The 25587-nt window shown below is 36.6% G+C and overlaps 1 protein-coding gene and 1 long non-coding RNA gene across 33 annotated transcripts in view; one reads left to right on the top strand and one right to left on the bottom strand.

The window, feature by feature from the left end:
* COBL (cordon-bleu WH2 repeat protein) overlaps positions 1 to 25587 on the bottom strand; it is a 153790-nt gene that overhangs the window by 41456 nt on the left and 86747 nt on the right. For 18 of the 30 annotated variants that reach the window (XM_086897441.1, XM_086897432.1, XM_086897374.1 and 15 more), the window contains 2 exons: positions 9911 to 10049; positions 6824 to 6994 (listed from right to left, as the gene is read on the bottom strand). In XM_086897441.1, coding sequence (XP_086753567.1) covers positions 6824 to 6994; positions 9911 to 10049 — 310 coding nt within the window. The remainder of the gene's footprint in view (positions 1 to 6823; positions 6995 to 9910; positions 10050 to 25587) is intronic. The other 12 variants (XM_086897538.1, XM_086897567.1, XM_086897574.1 and 9 more) reach the window with 1 other exon arrangement.
* LOC111925377 (uncharacterized) lies at positions 346 to 24811 on the top strand. 3 transcript variants are annotated; one of them, XR_015289216.1, is made up of 5 exons: positions 346 to 445; positions 1967 to 2076; positions 2652 to 2732; positions 7331 to 7414; positions 10497 to 10709. It is a non-coding gene; the product is annotated as an uncharacterized LOC111925377 (long non-coding RNA). The 3 variants fall into 3 exon arrangements; XR_015289211.1 differs by lacking the exons at positions 1967 to 2076; positions 10497 to 10709 and adding an exon at positions 22899 to 24811; XR_015289215.1 differs by lacking the exon at positions 1967 to 2076.

The raw sequence follows: 25587 nt of genomic DNA, 5'->3' as shown, positions 1-25587 counted from the left end.
CATTTTTTTGATTGCTTATTTGATTTTCACCACAGATATCTTAACAAGAAGATCAGCATTTGAACAAGGATGTTTGGTAGTACAGATAAACCCTGCGTATATTAAATGTGTTTCTTACTAACTCTGGTAAATAGCATTCTAGTAAAAAAATTATTATAGTGGTCAATTTGTTGTTAACATCTCCACGTTATTCTCACTGCACTTCCAAAGTCTCCAAGGTTAAAATAAAAGGAGTAAAACCAAGCTAATGGCCTTTCATATCACTGCTGACCTAAGACTCCATCTGAGACCTAAGCTGAAACGCCTTCCTGTTATTGAAAATAACAGAAAAACTCATTCTCTTTCAGAAGCCAAGTTGAAGAGCCCTTACAAATCCTGAGCTGAAGCTTGGAACAAACAGGAACTTCGCAGCAGGACCTCAGGACTGAGCTATGTCCATGAACCAGTAAGTTCCCAGCCCTTCAATCACACTTCGCTTAAACCCCTCTGTGCATACACTGTATTATGAAGTAACTGTTCTGAGACAGAATATCTGTGCAATTCCACTCAACAGATCTGGATTTCATGAGTGTCACTGAAAGATTTTTCTGACACCATATACAGTACTGGGGGGTTTCAAACTAATGTCATAGTATAATTTCTTATAACTAGGATGATTTCTTGTAAAGACACAGAAATCTTTCCTCTATATTTTTTTTTGTAAGTTCAGTTTAATAGTATATATGTATCTGTAACTTCTGAAATCATAATAAACAAATATGAGTGAACATAAGCAATGATCCTTTCTAAATCCTGAAAGGCAGAGCTGGCTAGCTTAAGCTGGTCTTTAAAATATTTAACCTAGGAATTTCACAAAAACTGTTCATTCCCCAGAATGTATTTTAGAGGTAAATTTTGCATTTTAATAAGGCAAATTAAGTGTAAATAATGAACTTTTTGAGATTTCACCTACAGCTTTTAAGAATGTGAGGAGGTTACCTGAAAAGTCACTGCTATTTGTAGGAAACATGCCAGCTATGTGAAGAGGGGCCATAGCTGTATCCTTTCAAAGCAAGGAGATTTTTTTCATTAAAAATGTGATTTTGTTGAAAACTTATGCCACCTTTAAGTGAAAATTGTGTAAATGGAAAGAACTGCTTAGATCATACACAGTACCTTGTGCTCAATATAAAACACTTCGTTTTACCACTTCATTATTTTAACACTACTTAGGACTCCAAGAGCCATTTAAGTCTGTGGAGCGGAGGATGCAAATAGAGTAATGAGAATGGGTAAATTAGGTTCTAAATCTTCACATTATGAACAACTACTTTATGTAGGTTTTTGGGTTTTTTTAGCAAAGAGTTACAATTAAACTATTGTCCTGCCTTAAGAAGATATTACAAAGTACCTGGCAACTCAGAGAGTTCAAATCCACTCCACTTTTATTAGAAGACCCTTAGGGTACTAAGTTTACTTTCTAAAGAATCACTTCCTACATGTCATATTTGTATTAGAAACTGTCAAACAGCATTTTAGTCACATTTTATATTATCTGTAGGAATGCTTTTCTTTCTTACACTCCATTTTGCCTACCTGGAAAGGAGTCAAGATTAACATGATTATTTGCTTGAGGGCAAGACAATAATTTTTCATCATTTAAATTAGAGTTATGTATTGCAAGTCACTCATTTAAATAACATGAACGTTTTAAAGCACAGTACATGTGAGGTCAGAATAGTTCTGGGTGTGTGCATCATTACAACTCATAAACCCTGTGTTTGTAGTTCAGGATTATTAAAAATATATGTCTTATGGGCTGTTCTCATGAAGAACTTCCTTTAGCACAAAGATGTTTTTGCTAAGTACAAACCTATATATGATATTTTAGTTAGAACTCACTGACTATTCCTAGTACAAGTGAGAAAAGGAGACTTGTGGAACAAGACGTATCTTGAGCAAACAGTGTTTGCATCTTTTGTTACAGAAATAGAACACACCTGGATTTCTACACCATGTCTCCAGCATCCAGACAAAATTATTCATATTAAGTATCAGGATGAAAGCAGAAGTAAAGAATATGAATCAGCGCACTTGGTATTGGTTCTTGGTATTCCTTTTAAGCCCTTATAGATCCTGTTTCTTTTTTCTTGACAGCTTGATTGATTGCCAAGATACAGAAATAATCTTGCACTTCAACTTGATTAGGCCATGCCCAGTTCTAGTTTTGCTCCAAAGGAACAAAACAGATGTAATAAAAGGAAAATAGAACAGATAGAGAATACAAAATTTTATACCTAGAGTAACAGAAAGAAAAAAAGAAAAGTTTTTAGAAACTTTTCATTAAAACCTTAAACAATATGGAAAGTAACATACCCTGTCCCAAGAACACACTCCTCTGCAACACCAAATCAAATTGAACAATGGCTCAAAATAAAGAGAATCTTTTTGAAAAGAACGACAGATAATCTTTCTGAGGCTGATATATAGATTTATGTAACACACCATTCAGTTCTGGAGCATACATTTCACAAATGAGTATGAACCACAGCCAGAAATAATCAATAGTAATGTGAGAGATTAATGTGAGAATGTGAGAATAGAGAATGTGCAAGTTAAAAAAGAAAAGAAGCCAAAATCTCAGTCAAAAAAAAAGTTGTTTTTCTTTCCAGCAGGGGAGGAAGGAAGGCAACAGAAGAATCAGGATAGCAGAGGCAACAGGAGGCTCAGAAGTATGAAGGTCATAGGAAGAGGTAAGGTCTGTCAGACACGCTTGGAGTATGAAGGAAATGATGCACAACAGTAAACTGTCAGGGGAAGAGAGTAAAAAAATAAAATTATAAGTATTGTGTAGGTCAGTCAGCAGAATGGCTAGCATGCTTGGTAACATAAAAGAATCAAATGCCCAAAGGAGGTGTAGGTGCATGGGCACATGTGTTAAAATTTGGAATCCTGCAGATGCTCTGAGACAAATTACCTGGGTTCATGTATAAACTAACTCAATCCTAACAGCACAATACTTACTGATATGTCAGTATGTCTATGAATTCTGCTTTACTTGGCCTGAACTTTAATTCTCCAGAAGGAGCAAGATAGATGACATTGGAGATTCAACTTCATTCTTTAGCCTCAGATTGCCTGAATGAGTAAGAGTAGTGGTGGCAATAAAAGCCTCCTAAGCCACACCTGCAGGCATTCTGCTTTAAAGACCACCTCTGAGAAAGAAAGGGCTGGGTCACTTGACACATACCTTATGAAGCAGTGTACCATGACAAGCCAGCAAAACTCCCTGCACAGTAGCCCTCAGTTCTCAGTTGACTTAGAGCCACGTGTAAGAGAGTGAAGCTTCCTCTGTGTTTCTACCCATTTTTGCTTCAAGCTAACAAAACCCATCTCTTAGAATCTAGCCCTGTGAAAGACTATATACATATGTATGGTGGCTGAAGAAATAGGACTGAACTCTTTGTGAAACTGTCATTGCCTTTGTCAACTGGCTTGTATTACCTATCCATATATCAGCGATATAATGAAAAAAAATAAAAATTAGAGGGACAAGGCTCTTTTCTGTTCTCATAATACCTTAAGATTAACCTGGTTTTATTCATCAAACAGTAGTACACATGCTATCTACAGAAAATTAAATAGTATACCCACTCCTTCACCCCTTAAAAAACTTTGAATTAAGTGACGTTTGATTATTTTGATCTCTAGTTAAAAACAAGGACAGGTTCAAACCATGATTTAATTTCTTCAAAGACAGACCACTTTCTGAAATTTACAAATCAATCAGTTGTCAAGCCCTTACCCAGTGTGAGCCCTGAATTCATGAGTACTCTATCCAATGCCAGAGTGAAAAACTTAACTTCAGGATCTCACTCTGCAGTAAGGGGAATTGTATATTCTTTCCCATAGAGCTTTTAATTTCTTACTGCATATCTTAATGACAGTTCATAACTAGCCAAATAAAGGGCTAATGAGGTGTTTCACAGGAATACTGGGTTTACTCTAATGAGCTGGCTGACATTTCAAGGCAGCATGTTTCAGTTGCTTGTCTAGGTGGAGCAGTCTTTCACTATGCGAAAGATTTCTTTACCTCCAGTAAGTAGCACAGAGTTTACCATCAACTCACACATTTGGAACTTCACAAGCAATGTGACAACCAAACACCATCCAACAATCTCCATCTCTGCATTCCCAAAGTACAATCAATCTTAGAATCAGGCTGTGAACAATCCGATTAGTAAGATAAGGAAGAAGAAAGGATCCCATAAACACATCAATTTAAATGCACACAACATGCAGTTAAGGTTCTACCAGACTAAATGGTAGAGAAAACATCATGTAATCAGAAAAAAAAAATATTTAAGAGCAAAAACTGTGAGGAAATTTTGTACCCTTACTTGTGGAAGAGACTCTTACAATTTGATACAGAAAAGCTCAAGTATATATACATACAAATATATTTATATATACACACACATGAATTACTTAGACTCCACATAAATTTGGAAAACTCAATGAAAAGTGATTGTCACCACTCTCTACAATATGAAAATCCCTAAACTTGTGTCTCCCAGAGCACAAGGAGACAGAAGGTAGGAATGCAGGCAGGAAGGCAGGCAGGCAGGAAGGCAGGCAGGAAGGAAAGAAGGAAGGAAAGAAGGAAGGAAAGAAGGAAGGAAAGAAGGAAGGCAGACAAGAAGGCAGGCAGGAAGGCAGGCAGGAAGGCAGGCAGGAAGGAAGGCAGGAAGGCAGGCAGGAAGGCAGGCAGGAAGGAAGGCAGGAAACGTCACAGAAAGTTTCAAAAGCTTCAAAGAAAAAAACAGTGGCAGATCATAAGGAGTGAGAATTTTAACTCCACAGGATCACAGAATTTTAACTTCTAAGTGGAATTTTTTTCTTGTGGGACACATACTGCTGTTGACAGTCACCCACTCAGCAAAGGAAGACCACAGTTGTTATCAGAGAAAGCTGCTTTGAGAGTGATTTTAAAAAACTCCATGCCTTTTATCAACAGCTGCCATCACCAGTTTATCCTCCTCCCCACCTTATTCTATGAGAAAACACATTTACTGAGGTTAGAGTTAGGAAGATTGAAAATTTTGTTGTTCTTTCAATCTACCGCCCAAATCTTATTTGAACTGCTTGAGGCATTCTCAGGCAATATAACACATCATTGCAAAATGTTGTTCTTACACAGCTCAATTGCTATAGTATCTAAGCACCTTTTAGAATGGCATTAGGCAATGTAATTAGCTTCTGTCCTATGTGCTGCTGTCTCTCATGGGTACATCAACACACACTTGTCCTGTGAAAATCCACACACTTATGTTTATCTACATAGGACACAGCATAATTACAGAGCTAAAACTTGTCTCTCTCCTACACTGATGCTTTAAGTCTAAAATAAATATCCACTAAGCTCTTGCTCTCAGTAAATTGAGGACAATAAAAACTCATGTTATGTTTCTATGTACAAGCTTAATCAAATCCTTTTGGCTGAGATACTGTGTTTGTTTAAGAGCAAATGATCACACTGATTACATGAGGGTTGCATTGATTAAAGGGTATTTGATCAGCAAGGTAGATCAGGAAAGCATTGCAAAATAACAGTGATAGAAATGCAAATGAAGCAGAAATATTAATGCAAAGAAGGCCACAATGGATTTTTAATAATGAAAACATTGTAGGCAAGCTGATGGTATCTTGAATAAAATGAAGATTTTAAGTATGATACAATGTCTGTGCATATGCTGGTAAAGAAGTCTTAGCATTAATCCTCAATAAGATTCAGGTTTTCTGCTAGTATGATCTCCTTAATTTCCATCATTAGCTCCAATAAAACTTATTAATTTTTTTCTTCTCAGCAGATACAGGCAGATTTGAAAAGATTTGAAAAATAGTGCTTTAGATTTGGCTGGTGATCACCAGCAAACACATTCACATTAATGTATCAGAGTAACTGCAACCTCCAGAATACTTTTGGTAAACATAAGGTCCTGGAAAGAGACCTTCTGTCAAATTAGTAGCCAATAGAGACAGTTGTCTATCCTATAGTTAGGAGACACCCTCCTAGTCTTCAAAGGAAGTGCATCCATGAGATGTCATAATGTGCAGAGCTTTGCTGCTTTTACCAGCTCTACATGGGTGTGCAGGGCAAGCCCACAGGGAACATAATACATGATCAAAGACTTGGATTGTGTACAAAGATTTAAAGGCAGTCAATGGATAAGCATGAAAAAGCAGCATGAAACATGTTTTTCACAAGTACACGGGGATGTGAAAAATATTGTACTTCTTTGTCTGATTACTGTTATGCCCCAAGGTGAAGAACACACAAAGGACTACCCAGAGATGCCAAGAAGGAGGTACCCATTAGGACAGGAAGGCCCTTAACAATATACAGCTCCTGTAATTGGTTTTATTTTCCTAAGGAAGACACTGCAGTTTTTAACCTAGATTGATAGACCCATTGACTTTCAAAAGAACTCATCTCTGGGGAGGCAAAAAATTTGTTAGCACAGAAAAAGAAACTTGGGGAATTAATACAAGACCACAGATTTTTTCTTTTTTTAAAGTTGAACAAAGCAACAAAGCTTGATGGTTATTTGAAAACGCTGCCTTCTGTACAATGACTAGGTATCACATGCAAAACTCTCTCTAAACAAGTGTTTTATTTTGTATTAATTAGTTATACTGCATTGGACATTTTGAAAGACAACAGGCTGGAAAAAGGGGGAAAAACACACACGTATGTTTAAAGAGCAGAGAGGAAAGTCTGGAAAAGCTACCCCTGAGAGCAATCATCCAAAGAATGGAAATGCAAATACATTTTCAAACATACGTTTAGGTACCAGCTCTGTTGGTGCTGTAACATCTGCTTCTCTGTAACACACTGTTGGATCCACAATGTCACTGCCAGGAGGAGGGTAAGGTGGGGGTGGGGGGATCACTAACTGGGGGGGACCACGAGTGGTGCCCCTAGGAGGCTTTTGTGGCACCTGCCGTCCATCACCTACAGGGGGATCAATTGACTTGTTACTTCATTGCAAGATAATGATTGCTCTGCTCATTGTTTAAAAACACATTGATTTTCCCTTACCCACATCCAGAGCCTTTCGGGATCTAATTCTGTTCTTATTTACATCCAAATAATTAGCAGAGATGGAAAAAGTGGGTTTTAAACCAACAGAAGTGGGACCAGAATTGAGCCCAGCACATACATGTACTAACAAAATCACCGGTTTTGGCAGGCATAAGAATGGAGAAAAAACAGTTAGGCAAAATAAAAAGAATTGAAAAATGCTGTGTAAGAAAATATGAAAAATGTGTTTTATTGTATCTTCTGCAGTGTTAAACTGCCTGAATTTGTTGATCTCTGAGATACTTTACATGACTACTTCCTGGCTTTTCCTGAGAAAAAGAGGTAAATGAGGTAGGTCACTATTTTGTCACTATCTTACAGGCTTTTGTTTTCTTCTTTTTGAGCCAATTTCATTATTTTGACATTGTAGAGAAGCAGATGATTAAGGTTGTTTTTTGCAAAATAGTGTTTGAAGCTATCAAAGAAATGCCCGTAACTTTGTCTGGGGGATTGTTTCAACACTATGTGCAATAACTAAATAAATACATGTGTCTTTGCACTGTACTCTGTGAACCACTTTCAATGTTAAAATGACAGTTTGCAGTGTACAGAACTTGAGCTACTGTTATTTGGAATGTCCTTAGAGGTTGAAAGTGCACTGAGGAACCATGACTACCTGCCCATTCTGCTTTCATACCCTGCCTGAAGCATATGCTGTGGTCATTGCTGAAGATGGATGCTGGCAGAGACAGATGTTTGGTCCCATCCATGCCTACACTCTCCGGCTTAAGCTTTGGGGTTGCTGAGAAGGGCAGCAGCACCAAGGGGGACAAAAAATGATTCAGCCATTATGATTTTTAATTTAGGAGTCACTAGCTTCTGGAGGAGCATCTTCCAGAGATTCAATTTAATGCTGGCAAATGTGCAAGCCCTTTTTTACTGCTTTAAGGAAATTTGGCACAATATTTTGGTGTCACAATAAATTATTCAGTATTGAATACTATGGGGAATTTGCCAGTTTGAGAAACTGGATCACTTGCTTTGATTCACATGGCTAACTTGTAAGCCACACAGGTATCTTTAATACTTTTTCCATCATGTGGCTGACTATTTATTGCAGCACGTTTTTCCCCTCACTACAGTCTTGCTTTTTTCACAGCTTTTCTCTCATGCTTTCAGAGCCATCTGTGCTTTCTCATTGTTTTCTTGCAAGGGCCCCGAAGAGAGGCTGTTTTACCAACCCTCTCTGGCTGTAACATTTTTTTCTTGTTAATGAACACATTCATTCAAGAAAGTAGCAGAAAACAAAAAGCACTGAAGACAGGGCTTCTGTGGGACGAGTTCTTTGTCAGTGTAAAATAATAAGGCTCCATTAAAGCAAACGATACTACGGAATCCTACATGAGCAGAGTCTGGCCCTCAAGCACTTATGTACACAGTGCTGAATAGACTAAGAAGTAGCTCTGCTCTGCTATATCTCATCTGTAAAATTTGACCACCAATACAAAAAAGGAACACTTATAAAAAGTTAAAGCACCAAATGTCATCAAAAAGTGACCAATAGTAGGGCAAAGCATGAGAAGCAGTAGAGTGTGACATCTGTACTGATTAAAAGTAAGCCAGTTTTCTGAAAACTCCTGTGTTATATGGCCCAGCAATAACCCTGCCCTTAGAGAGTTTAAATAAGAGATGTCAATGGAGTCAAATATGTCACATGATAATGGACTCCTGCTGCTACATAAATGCTGAGGCATTAAATGTGACGCATTTACTGAAAATAAATGTTGGTGCAAAGCCAAGAGGTTTCATTCTAAACTGTGAGGCATTTTTAATGTAAGCAATTATGTATAACTGAATGTCATATCTGTATGTCTTAGGCATTTTATGAAACATGAGGTCAAAGGCATGAACTGAAGTGCACTGAGTGCATTATGGTACTTGAAGAATGATTCTCTTAATGTACTGAAAAATGAGTTCCAATATGCAGGGTCATTAGCTCATAATTTGACCCATTATAAAATCACTTTGCTTGCCAGAAGCATAATCCTGGTGTCCTCACCCAGGCAAAGCTCTCACCAATCTCAACAAGCTACCTGGCAGACAACAACAGAGGTCTGGGAGAATGTTGCTCAGTTTTCCTGTGCGAGTAAATGTGGTGCCACATGCAGCTGAAGCTACAGTTTCTTTTGTTGAGTGTAGGTACGTATGGCATTCCTTTGAGAGCATCAGTTCTTTTCTTCTACTGATTAGCTAAAGACGCATCAGATACTGATTTATAATAAAAGTGAGGACAAAATTTAATAAAATTTAAATTATTTTATATGGACAGTTGATGTCAAACTGATGGAGGACTATATGAAAATAAAATTTTTTCAGGCTTCAGAAACATGAGGAAACACTAAACCAAGTTGACTGTACTTTGGTTCTAGCAGAACTTCATGGCTTCAGGTGCATTCAGTATTGGCCTATCTCCATTTATTAGCATCTCCATTTACTATTTTTATATTTCTATTTACTAGCAAACCAATCATGACCTCCAAGATACAGAATAGGCACAGGGCTAGTGCTTCTGTATATAAGGTGCCAAATATTCAAATAATCTGATGAGGGTTATCTACATTTTACTACCCTGTGGTACTCTGAACGGTGCCATTAAAAAAAAAAAAAAAAAAAAAGGTAATATACAATCACTTATTTCCAGACTTTCATTCTGCAGAGAAATGTAGTTTTTTCCCCCAAGTTACAAAAGTTTCCAAACTCACAGCATAACAGAATTAAGGCAACTTCAAACAGTGAGCATTGAAAGCACATGAATAGGGTCATTCAGGAGAAAAGAACGCCTCTCACCCATTGTGCTCTTCCTCTTGTCTTCCCTGTCTTCTGTCCTGTTTGGCATGGTGGGAGTGGGTGGAGCAGACACAGCTGGTGGAAGAGGGGCACGCCTCTTCTTTTTCCTTAAATCATTCAGGGATACTCCTTCTGATATCTAACAAAATTGAAAAATAAGCGCAGTAAAAACACATATTTTGTTGATGTTGTAAATTTTCAATAACCAAAAAAAAAGTGTTTGCCATATGACCTAATTTCTCAGCACAGTATATTTATAATGAGCATTTATAGTGACAACCAGAGATTAAAGTATTACAGTAACATTACACTCAGAAAAGGAAAGAGACAAGAACTGCAGACACTCACAGCAAAATACCAGTCTGATAGGCATTTGATGGTTTTGGAAAAAAGAGAACTAGAGAGCCCAACACTCAGCAAAGCAGAGTACGACACTACGTGTGTTGTTAAGCTTGAGCTGTAATATGATTTTCCTTTTCCATTTGTTTTGTCAAACCTTAAGTTATGGTTAAATACCCCAATTGGCATGTAGAGTGAATAAATGCTTTCTCATTTCTTTTATTTTCCTCTCAAATTCTTGTCTAAGGACTTCTGAGAGAAGAATCAGAATTGACTGTTTGCTTGCATAATGATATGAGATCACACTGTACCCTATTCATGCCTACTGGACTTCACAGACATGCTTCTGAAGATCTGTAACAGCTTGGCTTCCAATAATTGCAACATGCTGATATGTCCAGACTTCATTACTGTTTATGCTACTTTTAAAAATATGAAAATACAAATGACTTGAGTTTCATTGGGTTGCATAGAATTTTCTGTAGCTTGCTGGAACTTAGGTCTACTTCCTTTTTCTAGAAAAACAATAACAATAAAATCATATAGGAAAATCTGTGGAATTTTTATATTTGAAAGGTACTGACAACACTAGTCTGTACCAGGCTTTGCTAAGGCAGAGAGTAATGTTGGCTGCCCACATATGACATACTGCTGACATTCCTCCAAAGTCTTCACTTCTTTGATTTAACTGCTCTGTCTGTCCCAACACTACTGTATGTAATATAGAGATTATAGGTTTTCTACTATTTCAAAGGCTTAACAAATAAAAATAAAATTTACAACAATCATATTCATAATATTTCCTTTAATCCAGAGGATTAATGGATCCTTAAAATACAATTGTTGTGGGAGATTTCATTAAACAAATAGTAGCTTCACACTGCTTAAATCTACCCCAGAATTCAGAGGAAAGACACTCATTTACAGCTTTCCTTTCTTACGTTGAGTAAAAAAATCTGAGACTAAATGAATTTTACAAAGACTAGGATATGAAAAGCGTCTCCTTCACTTAGCCTTCCTTTTTAAAAGCACTCAGGAGGGTCCTATATTTTAAAAAAGGAACCCTTTTGTTCCCACCTTTGAAGATTATGCTTTAACCACTATGGCACATGACAATCGGATACTCTCCACCCCTTGATGAACCTGCATTCTGCATGGGAGAAATTTGGTAGTAACTACATTGGACACAGCACAGCAACCAGGATGAGCTGCACCTTCACACCAAACAAAGTGGGAAAGAAAACTGTCCTGGTCCTAATTCCTGTTATTATGGATTATGACAGCATTTATACTAAATTTCTACCAGATATAGTGCATGACTAAAGACAGTGAGGTTAATCTAGACAAAGTTAGGCATAGTAAATGAGCAATAATATTAGGAGTAATTTGCAGTTTTGTGGACTTAAATTTTGGTCACCAAATTTCACAGAATTTGAAAAACATTGGACTTATGCCCACTACTGAGCTGAACATGGGAAACCCTGTTCAGTGAAACAGACTCATCAGGCTTTGGTTCCAAGGGGAATTACACCAAGGACAGCCATCTAATTCTGCATTCTTGTCTATTGAAGAAATTGGCAAATACTTTGAAAAAAAAATCCCATTCTTCTCCCCTGCACTTTAAATAACTAACAACATGTAGGCACTTAACACTGCATCTTGATTCTTCAGGATATTACCTTATAGAAAAAAAAAAAAAAGAAAATTATCAAAGTGGGGATTTTGATTACTACAAAGACTGCAAAATTCAGTAGGTATGGAGAGCTTAAATCAAGGCACCATCTGAACTTTCCCAACACTTCACGAGCTTGACTTTTGCAGCTCTTTAATGGCATTTTGCAGCTTCCAACTTCACTCTTCCCTCTCCAGACAGAAAGGTCATTTTAGTTTAGGATAAAAAATAGTTGGACTGGTGATTTAAAAGAGAAAGCTAGGAAATCTTGTGAACCAAGGCAGAAAGTAAGGAAATGTGTCTTCCCATTTAAAATTACACAGATCACTAATCACACTTCTCCAACTACCAGATGAGTGAAGGATGTTAGCTTGGTATAGTCAAATCCCACAAAGACACCTAACTGCATTCCTAGGAAGAAAGGATCCTTGTTAGAACTCAGTTTATCCTTTTCAGCTCTATGTATTCTTACTTATCAAATCTTCTGAGGAACATTAGATAAATGTATGGATGATCATGCTGCTACAGTTAAAGAAGAGGATAGGAAATAGCAAGTGCAGACTGCAATAATGAAAGTTTGGTGAAATGCGCACACAAAAATGCTTTTATTATACTGTCAGCTAAGTGCAGTATTCTTCACAAACACCATAAAGAAGATGAAAAGCTTGTTTAAAACCAGTCATGCTACAATGTATATAAGAAGTGTCTAGTTCAAGAGGAAGGTCAAAAAATTGTTAAAAGTATCTTTTCTTTAATCCGAATTTCAGTAAACCTATGCGACTAAACATAAATGGAAAAAACACAAAGAACATTCTGTTTCTTTCTTCCAATTGTACATACAAAACCAATAGAACTCAAAAATAATTTGTTATGGCTGGCTGCTTCTTTTATAAAGAAATCAAGCCTTAACAACATTATTTGGAGTAAATTCCCATTGAAACTTTGTTACACAAGCCCCTCTGAGTCTAACAGAATATTTTCTAGTCTTAGCTTAGTCTTGTGCTTCACCTATATTTATTAACAAGGAATTATTAGATCAGCTCCTTTTATAACAAATACATAATTTGAAAAGGTGTTAAGTTCTGACTATAATTCATACCGTGAACTCAGCTAGAGATGAATAAAAGAAGTCAAAAATTACCCAAATCTAAAAAAATACTGTAATTTCTCTTCCCCTACTGATGAAACCATGTACAATAATAAATTAAAAAAACAAAACAAAACAAAACCAAAACCCATCACACTCAGAGCTCACATGCTCTTTGAAAAATACTTCCAATATTGCAGACAAAATATCTGAGCAATGTGTTGAATGTATTTTCCTACTGTGAAAGCTCAACATACTTACCAAAATTTGAGGGCTCTGGATAAGATTAGAGAATATATTTAGAGCATAACAACAACATCATGGGGATGTTACTCAACAAAATTGTGTGGAAAAGGATTCTACAAGGCCAATGTTTGAAATTTTCAATCAGTAGCATTTCACAGTCACCCTACTTGCAAACAATCTGTTAAGAATGCACGTGTAAATTGAGTTTAAGTTTCCTCAGGAGGAAAAGTCTAGTCTTTTTTTTGGGTCAGGTTGCAATGAATATGAAATAATAGAAAATATTAAAGGAGGCCCAAGGAAACAAAAGTCATCACTACTGAAAATTCATCAAGCATTCAAAGACAAGGAGATTCTCAGATCAATTTCCAGTGTGAGCTCCACTCCTTTGCTTTGCCTGTCCTCTACTTACAGACTAGACATTGGTTTTGTATTTGTCAGCCCTTCCCTTTTAAACTTTCTAACAGAAACATTTATTTATAGAAGTACTAAGTCATCTGGTAAATGCCAACTCTCTTTCATCCACAGACTCAACTAGGCCCAAATTCACTGCAGGTTTATGGCTTCCAAAACTGAGCCTCCTTCTGTAAGCCAGAAAGCGTACCATTAATTTGCATAGTTTGTGTTTCAAAATCCAAACCAATCTTTCCAATATTTTTATAAACATTGTGAGAAACATTTGTCTTATGGCAACTGAATTTTCCTTTTACTATCGCTTCTATCATTTTGCCATAGAAAAGGAAAAATCTTGAAACCCCAAGAATTTTCTAGTCTTCATATTTAACAAAATTCTCCTTAAAGCAGTTTTCTTCCTGCTCAAACAACACAGCTACAGATAATATAGATATATCAGCAATAGAATGATGTTTGGAACAAGGATTGCTTTTAAGGGATGTCAGATGATTGTTGAGCATATGCAAATAAAAAATTGTATAGCATATGATATAAGCTGTGTGAAGAAAGTCCTTCTACTCTCTTGCATCTTTTTCCTTTTTATACAGTGCTACAAATGAGAATGTTTTATAATTTTATAGAGGAATTGACTAATTTGTATACAAATTGTCTTATTCATGGAAACAGTGAATGATTGTAGAAATTATTATTAGAAGTAAAGAAAACTAATTGGAAAAAGGGCACATGGATTCAACCACAGTACACCCTCATTACAAAGTGGTTCCATCATTCCACACTGACTAGACACATACTGATGTAAGCAAGCCAGATTCTGACACACCTCCTAGTGACAATATTGTGTGGGGTAAGAATGCCTTTTGAATTTCAAAAATGTTTAAATGCAATCCAAAGGGAAAAAAAAAATAGAACTAACCTTTAACGGAACAAATAACAGTATCATCCCAAACTATGTCTGGGACCATCTCAAACCTTACAAAAAATTTAAGAAATCTTGAAATAATTAAGAGCCATTTTACAAGAAGCTTTAAAGAAAAAAGACAAATGTTTCATTAATCTGCTTTAAACTCTTGATATAACTGCACTAATCCTTTATAATATTCTATGCAAGACAAGTGGTAGATTGGTACATTAGTAAGATTTATGGGTTTAGATTTAAAGACATATTCCTATGACATAACTTAAAGCAGTTGAGAAGAAAATGTTTTGATCCAAGAGGAGGCATTCTAGGAAAATCAGACAGATAAATCTTTCAGCTGCAGAATGGAGACGTAAATCTGTCCACTAAACTTAATGATATAAAAGTTATTCTGCCCAGCTGATTCTGCGTTTTCACAGGGCAACAGATGCTTCAACATGCCTACCACTAGAAACCACAAGAAGTCCCAGCTGAACATTAATGTGTCTTATACAACATTTATTCATGTGCCTAATATTCCTTGGACAGGTCATCCATCATTAGTCTTCACTGGGTTATATTGACAAAGAAAAATTCAGTGAGCTCTCAAAACTGGGTGTATGAGCAACCCATGATGCTGATCACTGTAAACTACATTGAATAAAATTGTCTATTCAGCACTGAACTTCTCTACCTCCTTTCCTTATTGGGTACTGTCCTGATTCATTTGATTAAAAGATTAATGTTTAATCCACAGGTACATGAGTGCACTAAAACACAAGTATATTAGAAACTGCATTCAAAGACAGCAGCCTGATGTCTGCTAGAAGCATGTCCTTACATTGCAGAATGCATCTGTGTGGGTTATTTAAAATACTTACTAGGATACCATGCAATGGAACATCATATTACCAAAACAACAGACACAAAGATAATAAAAAATCTAGCACACTGAAACAAATTTAAAGAGGATATTATTTAGGAAACTTGTAATTTTGGTAAAATGCATAGAAATAAATACACTTTAGAAATTAGCAAACAGTTTCTCTGCATTGGTCATTTTAATTCCATGATGTTGATGCGTTGGATCTCACAAGTCTGGAAATAAAATAAATAATAAAAAGCTTAGCTTTATGTAAGCCACATGAATAAGTATGCAGGGATAGCAGGACTGATATTTGGACTGACCAGACATGACAGTACATGTAACTCTAGACACAGCTCTCTCCTGGGGAACAGATTTATATGGGAGACTCCCAAGCTACTGCCAACTTAAGACCACAATGATAGCAAACAACTCTTGGAATAGGATAACCATGTTTCAGTCCTCACAACGCAACATTAGGTGGCTTTCTCCTGACTTTGAAACTCTGCACCATGCTTTCCTGTACTGTGCAGGTGTCTGTCTCTCCTGATGGCTGCATCCTAGCTGTACTGCCTGCCTCAGCTGTGCCCTGCTGCTGGAAGCAGTCAGGCACTGTGGGAAATCTGTCTTAGAACTAGAGTGCAAACTGCATCTGCCTTCTGAAAATACCCCTACCACTAATATTTTAATCAAATATCACAATATTTTGCATAATTTTGCCTAAAATGCTTAATTTCAGATTAATTTTTTTGTTATATAACTTTGGTGTTAAACGGAATTTTCTAACAAAATTTAATATTGATTATCAAGAATCAGACTCTGGCTGTAAAAACATCTTTGTTCAATAACAGATAAAAGCTTAGTATTACTGGATTTTACAGAAATTGCTATGTTCTTGTGCTATTTTATTCACAAAATGAAGAAGACAAAAGGCAAGTGTGTCCTTGAATACTTGGCTGATTGGTGACAGAAAGCTAAATCAGTTAACACAAGAAAGCCAGTAAAAGGTGAAGGGGCAAGCTCATTTTTCCAACTGTTTTTATAGAACACACCCTTGTGAAATGTCACAGTCAAGGACAGTTAAAAATTAATGTCGTTCTAATCTTTAAACCCTTTAACTTGTTCAGTTAAATGTGTCAGACAGGAAACTATCCATAAACAAACCTGAGATGTTAAATTACTAAGATAGCTGTGATTTCCTTCTTTGCAAAATCTCATTTCTTAGCTAGAGTATTATTTCCACTCAAGGAAATCACTCTACAACACCAAATATTTTCACATGCATTGAAACATGTAGACTACACAAGTCTGCGGATGTTTGCCTTGGCAAAGATTTGACCTTCCTCTGTTTCTCAGAATACAATGTAATTCTCCTCATTTATGTCTTCATTTGGGGGGGAACCGACAAAACCCCCTCAAACACTTAAAAATCATGTTCTAAAACCACCACAAACTGATTTGCTACCGATATTCATTTCTCCTCTAGAGAAGTTAAACAAAAAAGGCAAAATCATCCTCCAGATTTTAATTTCATATTTGTGCACACATTTTTGGTTGGAACTCTACAATTAACAGAACAAATGATCATAAATAAGACTGTAAGATGCATAGTAGTAGTGCAGTTCATATTTCTTCTGACAATTTTGTCAATGAATTTGATAAGATCAATGTCATCTTTTTAAGTGACTGCTTTTTGGAAAGGCACTAGTCCAATAATTTTATATATTATCTTTTCTTTCTCAGTCTCACATCCTGGATTATAGGCTGGATGATGGGCACATTGTTCAGTTTTTTGACAAAATGGTGTGCTGTAGCCTAAAATCCATTAGGGCTAGAACATGGAAGGGAATTCCCACAAATATATGACAAGGAGAAAGGAGAAGAGTATTCTTTCTACTTCCAATAAGTGACATTCTTCCCTGGAGCTTTTATATTTTCCTCTAGACTTAGAATTTTCTTTTGTAGACATAGCCAAGTTAAATTTGTAATGCTTAACACTAAGTCCTAGGCAATCACCTTGGCAGTCTTCTCAATTTAGAGAAAAACATATCTGATTTCCAGTGTTCTACCCCCTTCTATCAGCCTTCTCCTTCCACAGGCACAAAGAATGCCTGGGAAACATGGTTTAGGCAGTATGTCAAGTGATAGTTTCTGATTCCTTTCCGATTTGATAAGTCCATAGAATGGTTGTTTTAGAAGGGACCCTTAACAGTCAACTTGTTTTCAACATGCCTTCCCACTGCTCCCTTCAAATTCCCACTCAAGCCTAGCTCTTTCCAGCACTTATGAATGCTAGCCAAAAGCCCCTGTGTTTCCAAAGAGGGGAGAATAGCAAATTGGTACCACAGTGTCAATATATTACTTGGACTATAGGATAACATGGCTCCACATCAAGCTACCCCCGACAAGTGTAAAATTTTATTATCTAAAATTACAGATAGATTCTGCTATGAAAACTTGTTTGAGGAACCTATCATGGCACACTTGTTAGCCACACTTGGAAGTGTCAGCAGGGCTCAGGGGCTGTCTGCTGGGTCTCAGGAGGTAAGAAATTATATTCTCATTAAGACAGGCATACTGCAAACAAAATGGGGTGCCTATTTCTCTAAGTGACCTATGGCAACTTTAAAGAGGATGGTGCCAGATTCTTTACTGTGTTGCCCTGTGACAGGATGAGGAGCAATGGCCATAAACAAAAACACACGAAATTACACCTCAACATGAGGAAGAGTTTCTTTACCTTGAGAGTAGCAGAGCACTGGAACAGGTTGCTCAGGGAGCTTGTGGAGTCTCCCTGTCTGGGACAGAACCCCTCTGGAAGTGTTCCTGTGTAACCTGCTCTAGGGGACCCTGCCTGGGCAGGGGGGTTGGACTTGATGATCTCCAAATGTCCCTTCCATCCCTAAGAATTCCACAATTCTGTGAAAAATAGCTTGCAGTAGCAGAGAACAATTTTTTTTTATATTATACCTTTGATATTTTCCCTTACTTTCTTATTTGGCTAAACGATGACTACGCTATTAAGCCATAAAATTAAACTCAATTGACACAGCACACATTTACTTTGTAAATTTTTATATTCTGTAATTTTTTGCTTTTTTAATTGAGGTTCTATGTAAGGTGGAGTTAGAAGGAAAGTCTGAAAAGTGATGCAAACCCAGTTTCCAAATTAAGCACAATGCTAAGGTCATTTTTCATCACTCATTGAATGTCAGCTCTTCAGAAGTCTCTCTGCTCAAAATAATCTTTGTCTATTAACTTCCCTTAAATACTGCACCCAACAAAGCCTCATAATTACTTGACACATACTTTCTCCTTTAATGAGAGTTAAAGCTTACAATGACATCAGCCTGTTCTATTTGTCTGAGACTTGCAAGCCAGATGAAGTTTACTTACTGAGCATTGCAACCCAGCCAAAATTCAGGGCTGCATAGAACAGTATGTTCTGGCCCTAATGCCTTGCCAGTTTTCAATGAAGTGCTTGACAGAGACCACATGTGGAGGTCAAGTGATGCTGTCATGATCTCACCAGATGGTAAGTTGTGGTATCATTCCCGAGGCAGGTAGTATAGTCTGTTTAGAAACAGTTGGCAGGTGAACCATGAACTCACAGCCAGAAGCAACTGGATTATTCCGAAAGATCAAGAACACTATTGATGCTGGCAAAAAGACTATTCCAAGATTTTTTCTTGCACATAATTCAAGGATTCAAGTCTCAAGACATATGTTTTCTTGAAAAAAAAGGAAGTCCTCCTGCCAAACAAATCTTGCATTTTTGCATGATTATTATGCTATGTATGTTAAATTGTAATATAAAGACACTGTAACCTCACCTTGCTTGTGTTCTTGCATATATTAACCATCACCAGATCACTCCAGCTTTGATGTCAATTCAGAAGTTATAGCTACAAAGGTTATAGTGCAGGACTAGACTATTTTTGAAAAAAACAACAAAAAAAGAGACCATGGAGGAAGCTTACAAAATTTTATAATTACATTCTCCAGCCCCGCTAAAGTAACAGCCTATCCAAATCAAACTGTGAAGCACTCAGCATTTCACAAAAATCCAACCTTCATTTAAAGCAGGTAAACAATTTAAATCACCACTGAACTGACATTGCTTCTACTTCCCAGATAAAGTTGCAAAACCCCTATTTCTGAAACTGCAAAAAAGCAACACAGTGGATTCTTCTTACAATGTAAAAAGACATAATTTTACAGCAGACCTCAAAATTTTAAATTCTTCTGGTGCAAAACCTATTAATTGACTGTGAACATTATCTGAGTAAAGATATTCTCAAAGGGGTGTTGCAAAATGAGTCTCATCTCCAGCTGCACTTCTGAGAGGCTGTACATTCTTAAAAACCTCTACTGAAATTCTGAACTACCATCTAGTTTCAACTAGCCAAGCTTCAGGAAAAAATATAACCAATTGTTGTTAATTGTTTCTTGACTGAGAAATCTCAGATTCCTTTTAAATTATTCATCACACTGTGACACCTTAGTCTATTTAAAATTACAGGAAAAAAAAGTTGAAAGAAAAGGAGGGACAAAAAAGGCTGCTGGAAAACAAGTTGACTGCCTAAAAAGAGAGCTGCCTAAAGATTAAAATTATTAAAATGTTTTCTGCCACTTTTTTTTATTATTTTTTAATGAGACACATGGTGCTAGTAAATAAATGTGCAGCAACATGAAGTTGAGCATTAGGAGCAATAAAGAGGATGGGTAGAAATTTGGACTGAAACAACAGAATTTCTTTAGAGGCACAGAGAAGAAAATTCTGTAATACAGTAGTAAATACAACATACCTTGTACTCTGATACTCTTTGAAGATGTTGAGCAAGTAGTCACTACCCGGTATGTATCATTTAAGCTGTAGTTTTTAATAACTACTTTAAAAGAAATAATGTGTTTAAGTGTGCACACACCAGAATTAAATTTGGAGTTTTTCCTATAATAAAAAGAAGTATAAATTACTCCCTTTCTCTAGCAGCTTTTTTTAGCCTTCCTAAATTTCATGCTTTACATGATAGCAAGATAAGCCTTCAGCCATCATTGCACTTTACTCTTTTCTTTTAATTTGGGCCTGCATCATTTAGCCAAACCAAAGTGCAGCTGTTAGCTAAATTAAGCATCCAAACTGCACAGCAAACATTATCTGATGTGCTGTCTGCTGGCTTCATGTTTGCCATCCGATTATTGTTTTATAAGACATGAACAAGTCTGGATATTTCTCTTTCTGAGAATGAACTGAATGACATTTTTAAAGCTCTTTAAAAATAAACAAAACACCTTCAAAGTGGAAATGAGTTTCTGAGTTTTAATTTCTTAGTCATTTACTGTGGTATAGGGCGTTTTAAAAACCACAGATTTCTTTTGTTACTCACTCTTGTTTCTACTAATTTCTAATTTCTACTAAAGGTTCTGTACACCCTTGGTAATGGTCTCTACTAGGATAGGATAGAAATAGCCAGGTTCAGTTCCAGTGGAAATATGAAATATATAAAACTTTTCATGTAAATGATTGGCTACAGAGACAATTGTTTCTATAAAAAATAATGTAAGTCATCACAAAATTTTATGTCTGTGAAGGGCGACAGTTTGTACTTGGCTTTTTTGACCAGGCTATTATGTGAAAGTCATTAGGAAAAGCTCCACCCTTACATACTCCTAAAGAAAATATTGTGTGGTCCTTCAAGCAAAAGTAGGTAGACAGAGGGAACACCCAAACACATTGACTTTCTATCTCCTGAAAGGTAGAAATATCATCCTTTTCTGAGTAAAACAATAGCCCTGTCACTGCCCAAGGCAAAAGTGTCTTAATAGTTCCTTCCTCAGAGGACCTGCAACCTAGAGAATATATCTGGCATGCACCTGGATCTGATACAGATTTGAAATGCAAAGGGATCACATCTTTCATGCTGCTTTGTATTTTATCAGTGAAAGCATATGTCCTGTCCACTGGACATCACCCATACATCTCCCAGCCACCTGCAATATGAGCTGTATAAGTACGTCTCAGTATCTTGAGATGCAGACCAAGGGGCCTGCAAATATAACCCTCAGAGTCCGGTGGGGCTCTTTGATACTGAAGTTACACTACGAAGTCATAAAATGCATACCAGGCAATTTGCTTTAGGGTTTATGGTGCAAAATTCTTATTGGTCCTATGATTTACTGGCAAAACTTCTAGCTTCATTCTGCAAACGCAGTTTTACACTTAGGAGCACAAAAAAGAGACTGATGAATGAGAATAGCAATCAGAGGCAGCTGTTTCTGTATTTAATGACAAACATGTTTTTCTGGTCATCAAATTACCACTGATAAGAAGACCTAGTGAAGTCATTGTGAATGTTGCCAGTGACTTTTCTGGAGTGACATCAGATCATATGAGACAATTACTTGGGTACGACTCTCTTCAGTATTCTCCAAAAATAGCTGCATGTGTTAGATCAAGGGTTCTGCTCAGGCTTCTTTATCAGACTGTGGCAGGTACCTACAGGACAGCAGAAGAGGAAAGGTATGTTCAATACTACCTTCTTCCAAATAGTTCTGTGGTCAACAACCATCTTCATTTTAGGGACTTCCTGGTGTGATTTATCCTTCAGAATTCATAATGGATTTGTCTTCCTTGCAGCATTTGTTCAGACTCCTCTTAGGCTCATGACTTTTAGTGTCCATAACAACCTTGGTGGTCCAGTTCAATGAAGACCCACATGCTTTGACTTTGGGAGTTTGCCTGTTTCCTATTAGCTCCAAATGCTCCTGTAATGGCTGGATGAAAAGCCAAATCCTTATCCATAGGCTTCAGTCACTTTTTCAAGATGAAGAATCATAGTTTAGTTAAGTTGCACCACTGACCCTGTACTAAACTACTCCACACCTTTGATCACCCTTGATGTCCTTCCATGAGTCTCATCCTATTCTGTAATATCCTTAATGTAATTATTATGTATATATATATTTATATATATACAGTAATATTATATATATATATACTGTAATATATTATTATTATATATATAACTCTGTAATATACTGTTTTAGTATTTAAGATGGCATAAAAAAGCTCACAATGTAGGGGTGATAATAAAGCTATCTTCCTACCCTTTTTGTCTCTCCTAAAATACTCTGAATCTGATTTGCTTTTTTGATTGCATTGAACTTTCAGACGACATTTTTCAAATAAAAATGTCTTCTGATTCGAAGATCTTCCAAGTCAGTTATTGCCAGCTGAGAGAGAGATCAGTATCTTAAAAGGTCTTAGGGAAAATTCAGAGTGGCCTTTTCTCAAGAATACCGCTTCACCCTTCCCCCACACTGAATTTAACTATTTTCATCTGCAAGTGCTCCCAGCACTCTCCATCTCTTAAGGTCTTTCATCTGTTGCTCTTCGTACTCAGTCTTATTCATTGCTTTCCAGATAACTCAAGTAGGAGCAACAACATTCCTCACTTTATTGTTTTTTTTCAGGTCACTTCTTAATGTGATCAACAGGGATGGTCAAATACTCCAAGGCTGCTGCAACATTTCACCACTAGATGAGAAGATCATTTAGTCCTAACCTGCAATCTCTCTTTTCTTTTCTTTAGTGTCTGCTATTTAAGAGTAAGATGACCTTATTTATTATGAAAGTTAGACTTGGTTTCCTTATGAAATTCTTGATGAGGGAACTTGGAAGCTTTTTGTGGAAACCCAGACAGACTGTATCAGGCAGATCACACCCATCTGTTTGCTGAAAGCATCAAGAGTACTGTAAGGGACTTGTAATGCAGTGCTTCTTTTTTACTAAAGCTACATTTACCCTATTCACTATCTTTATAAAGATATAAACTGGTTAAATTCTCTATTATATTTGTTGTAACTTTTCCAGCATATAAACCACCTAAGGAAGCTTGGGGTTTTTTTTATTTCACTTACACTTTCCAAACAGCAACTACATCTTTCACCTATTTTCTCTGAATTTCTTTGTGGAAACCCAGTATGTGGCATTAGCAGCACTCAGCAGTATTGTTCAGTAATTTCTCTGTTTCTTTGCTCCACACAGAAGAAACAGACTTACTACAGAGACAGTTATTCTATACGATCTTTCCCATTTCAGATAGCATTGCAGTCTCTGGTGAATTATCTTGAGAATACTTCACACAGCTGCTGCTCAGACAAAGGAACTACAGCACGCTCCTTAGACAAAGAACTGAAATGCACTCATTTTCTCTGTTATTGGACAAGCTTGATGATCATTATCTGTCTGTGCCAGCAACCTTAACCTGTGAAAAATGTAAAGCCAGATTCAAGTGTCTTACCATCCCAGACTAACAGGCAACTCTCTGGCCAAAGAGTATGACTAAATAAAATATTTCTATATGGTTCCATGAACAGAGTAAAAAGACCCCATGATAACCATAAACACTCAACATCCATAGATAATCCTAAATGAAATAAATCCGTTTCTAACTAAAATGTCAGGTAGAATGACTGAGAAAAAAGGACAAAAAATAGATACTAAAAGCCTAATGGAAAATTTTTGTAGTTACCATGAAGTATTTCTAGCCAAAATAAGCAATTGCTACCTGAATTTGATGTGAAACACAGAAACAAATAAAACAAATATAATCTCCATTATTAATTGGTTTATCAATAATTATTCATCTGTATCAACAAAGAGAGACACACAGCTACACTTTGACCTTATCAAAATACTGCCCCATGCCAACTGTCTCAATAGTCCTCAGCCTCTTGATTTGGGATCATACAGCAGTAAAATGTGCACTCCAGCACCCAGTAACCAAACTTTAATACAAAAAACTAGCTTCCTTCTTTAAGGCTTACATAACTTGGGCATTTGAACAGTGTTCTAGAGAAAGAGCATCTTTAATAAAGATTCAATATCACAAAATGTTGTTGAGAGATATCACATATTGCCTGAAAATTCTAACAAGTCTGCCACAAAGACTGGAGAATATCACAGCTAACACTCGTGACATACTCAGTTAATGAACAAAGGCAAAGACACTTCTAAAAATAACATGCAGCATTTACATTTCAGGCCTCTGTGCACAAAAAGAAAATCTAAATCAGAGCAATTGAAAAGGCATATAAACTCAGTCATTAATTAACTTTAAATCAACATTTTGAACAAATTAAAAAGTCTGTTAAGTGTTCCCTCTCCTCCTGAATAAATCCTGCTTTCATGTTCTCAGGGAACTTATAAAAACCTGAGAAGCAACCTAGAAGATACAATAGGTTGTAGAAATAAAAGACACATTTTGAAAAACAGCTTTTTCCTACAGCAAAATCTGATTCATTGCATCCTTCCTCAGAATGTGAAAAAATGTATCTGTTATTCTCAAAGGAGATTTCTGGATGCCCCACAGAAAAAAAACAAACCCCACAAAGCAAAATGAAAATACATTCACAGAACACTTAAGGGAGAAAGGAAATGTGTCATAAGAAAAAGGTTGAGAAGACCTCACCCAGAAGACCTTTGAATCAAGAGAAACCTCCCTTCCTCTCTAAATTATGATAAAAAAAGCATGCATTCATATCTTGTTGACTTCTAGTGGACATTTCTGGTTTAGGTGTAACCTATGAAAGGAAGATAAGTAATCTGAAGTCATCCACCCTTTTGCTGGATTCTGGGCTTCCTATTAAAACAGAATGCATCTGTCACATGCCCCCCCATGAACTGCTCATTACATTGCATCTTATACACAAGCCGTGAAATAAAGTACAAGGTAGAAGGAATGAAAATACTTATAGCATAAACATATCCTCCTGAAGTACAAAAAACGAACCCTTCCTTCAATTATGACTTCAATTATGACTGCAATACTTTCTTAAAATAATAGGATCTACCGACCAGGTAAAACTAAACTAATTTGAAACATTTCCTCTTGGGACTCAGGACTCTGATCAGAGTTAAATTTAGACAATAGTAAGTTACAGGAGATGCACAAAAGAAGAAAAGAAGCCGGTATGAGCTCCTTCTAGAGGTGCTGTTAACTAAGTGGGTTTTAGACAGATGTCTACAATAAATCTCAGGTCTATAAGAAGCCATGGTTTCAGCTATGATTCTTCTGTCCCTCAGCTTCCCAAAACTGCAGTGCCTGCTGGTATCACACTTCTCTTACAGGATGACGATTCCCATGGCCCAAGAAAATTT

The sequence above is a fragment of the Cyanistes caeruleus genome, chromosome 1, assembly GCF_971803275.1.
Source record: "Cyanistes caeruleus chromosome 1, bCyaCae1.hap1.1, whole genome shotgun sequence".
Lineage (NCBI taxonomy): Eukaryota > Metazoa > Chordata > Aves > Passeriformes > Paridae > Cyanistes > Cyanistes caeruleus.
Note: the sequence above shows the minus strand (reverse complement) of the source record. Positions and strands in the feature narration are given on the sequence as shown.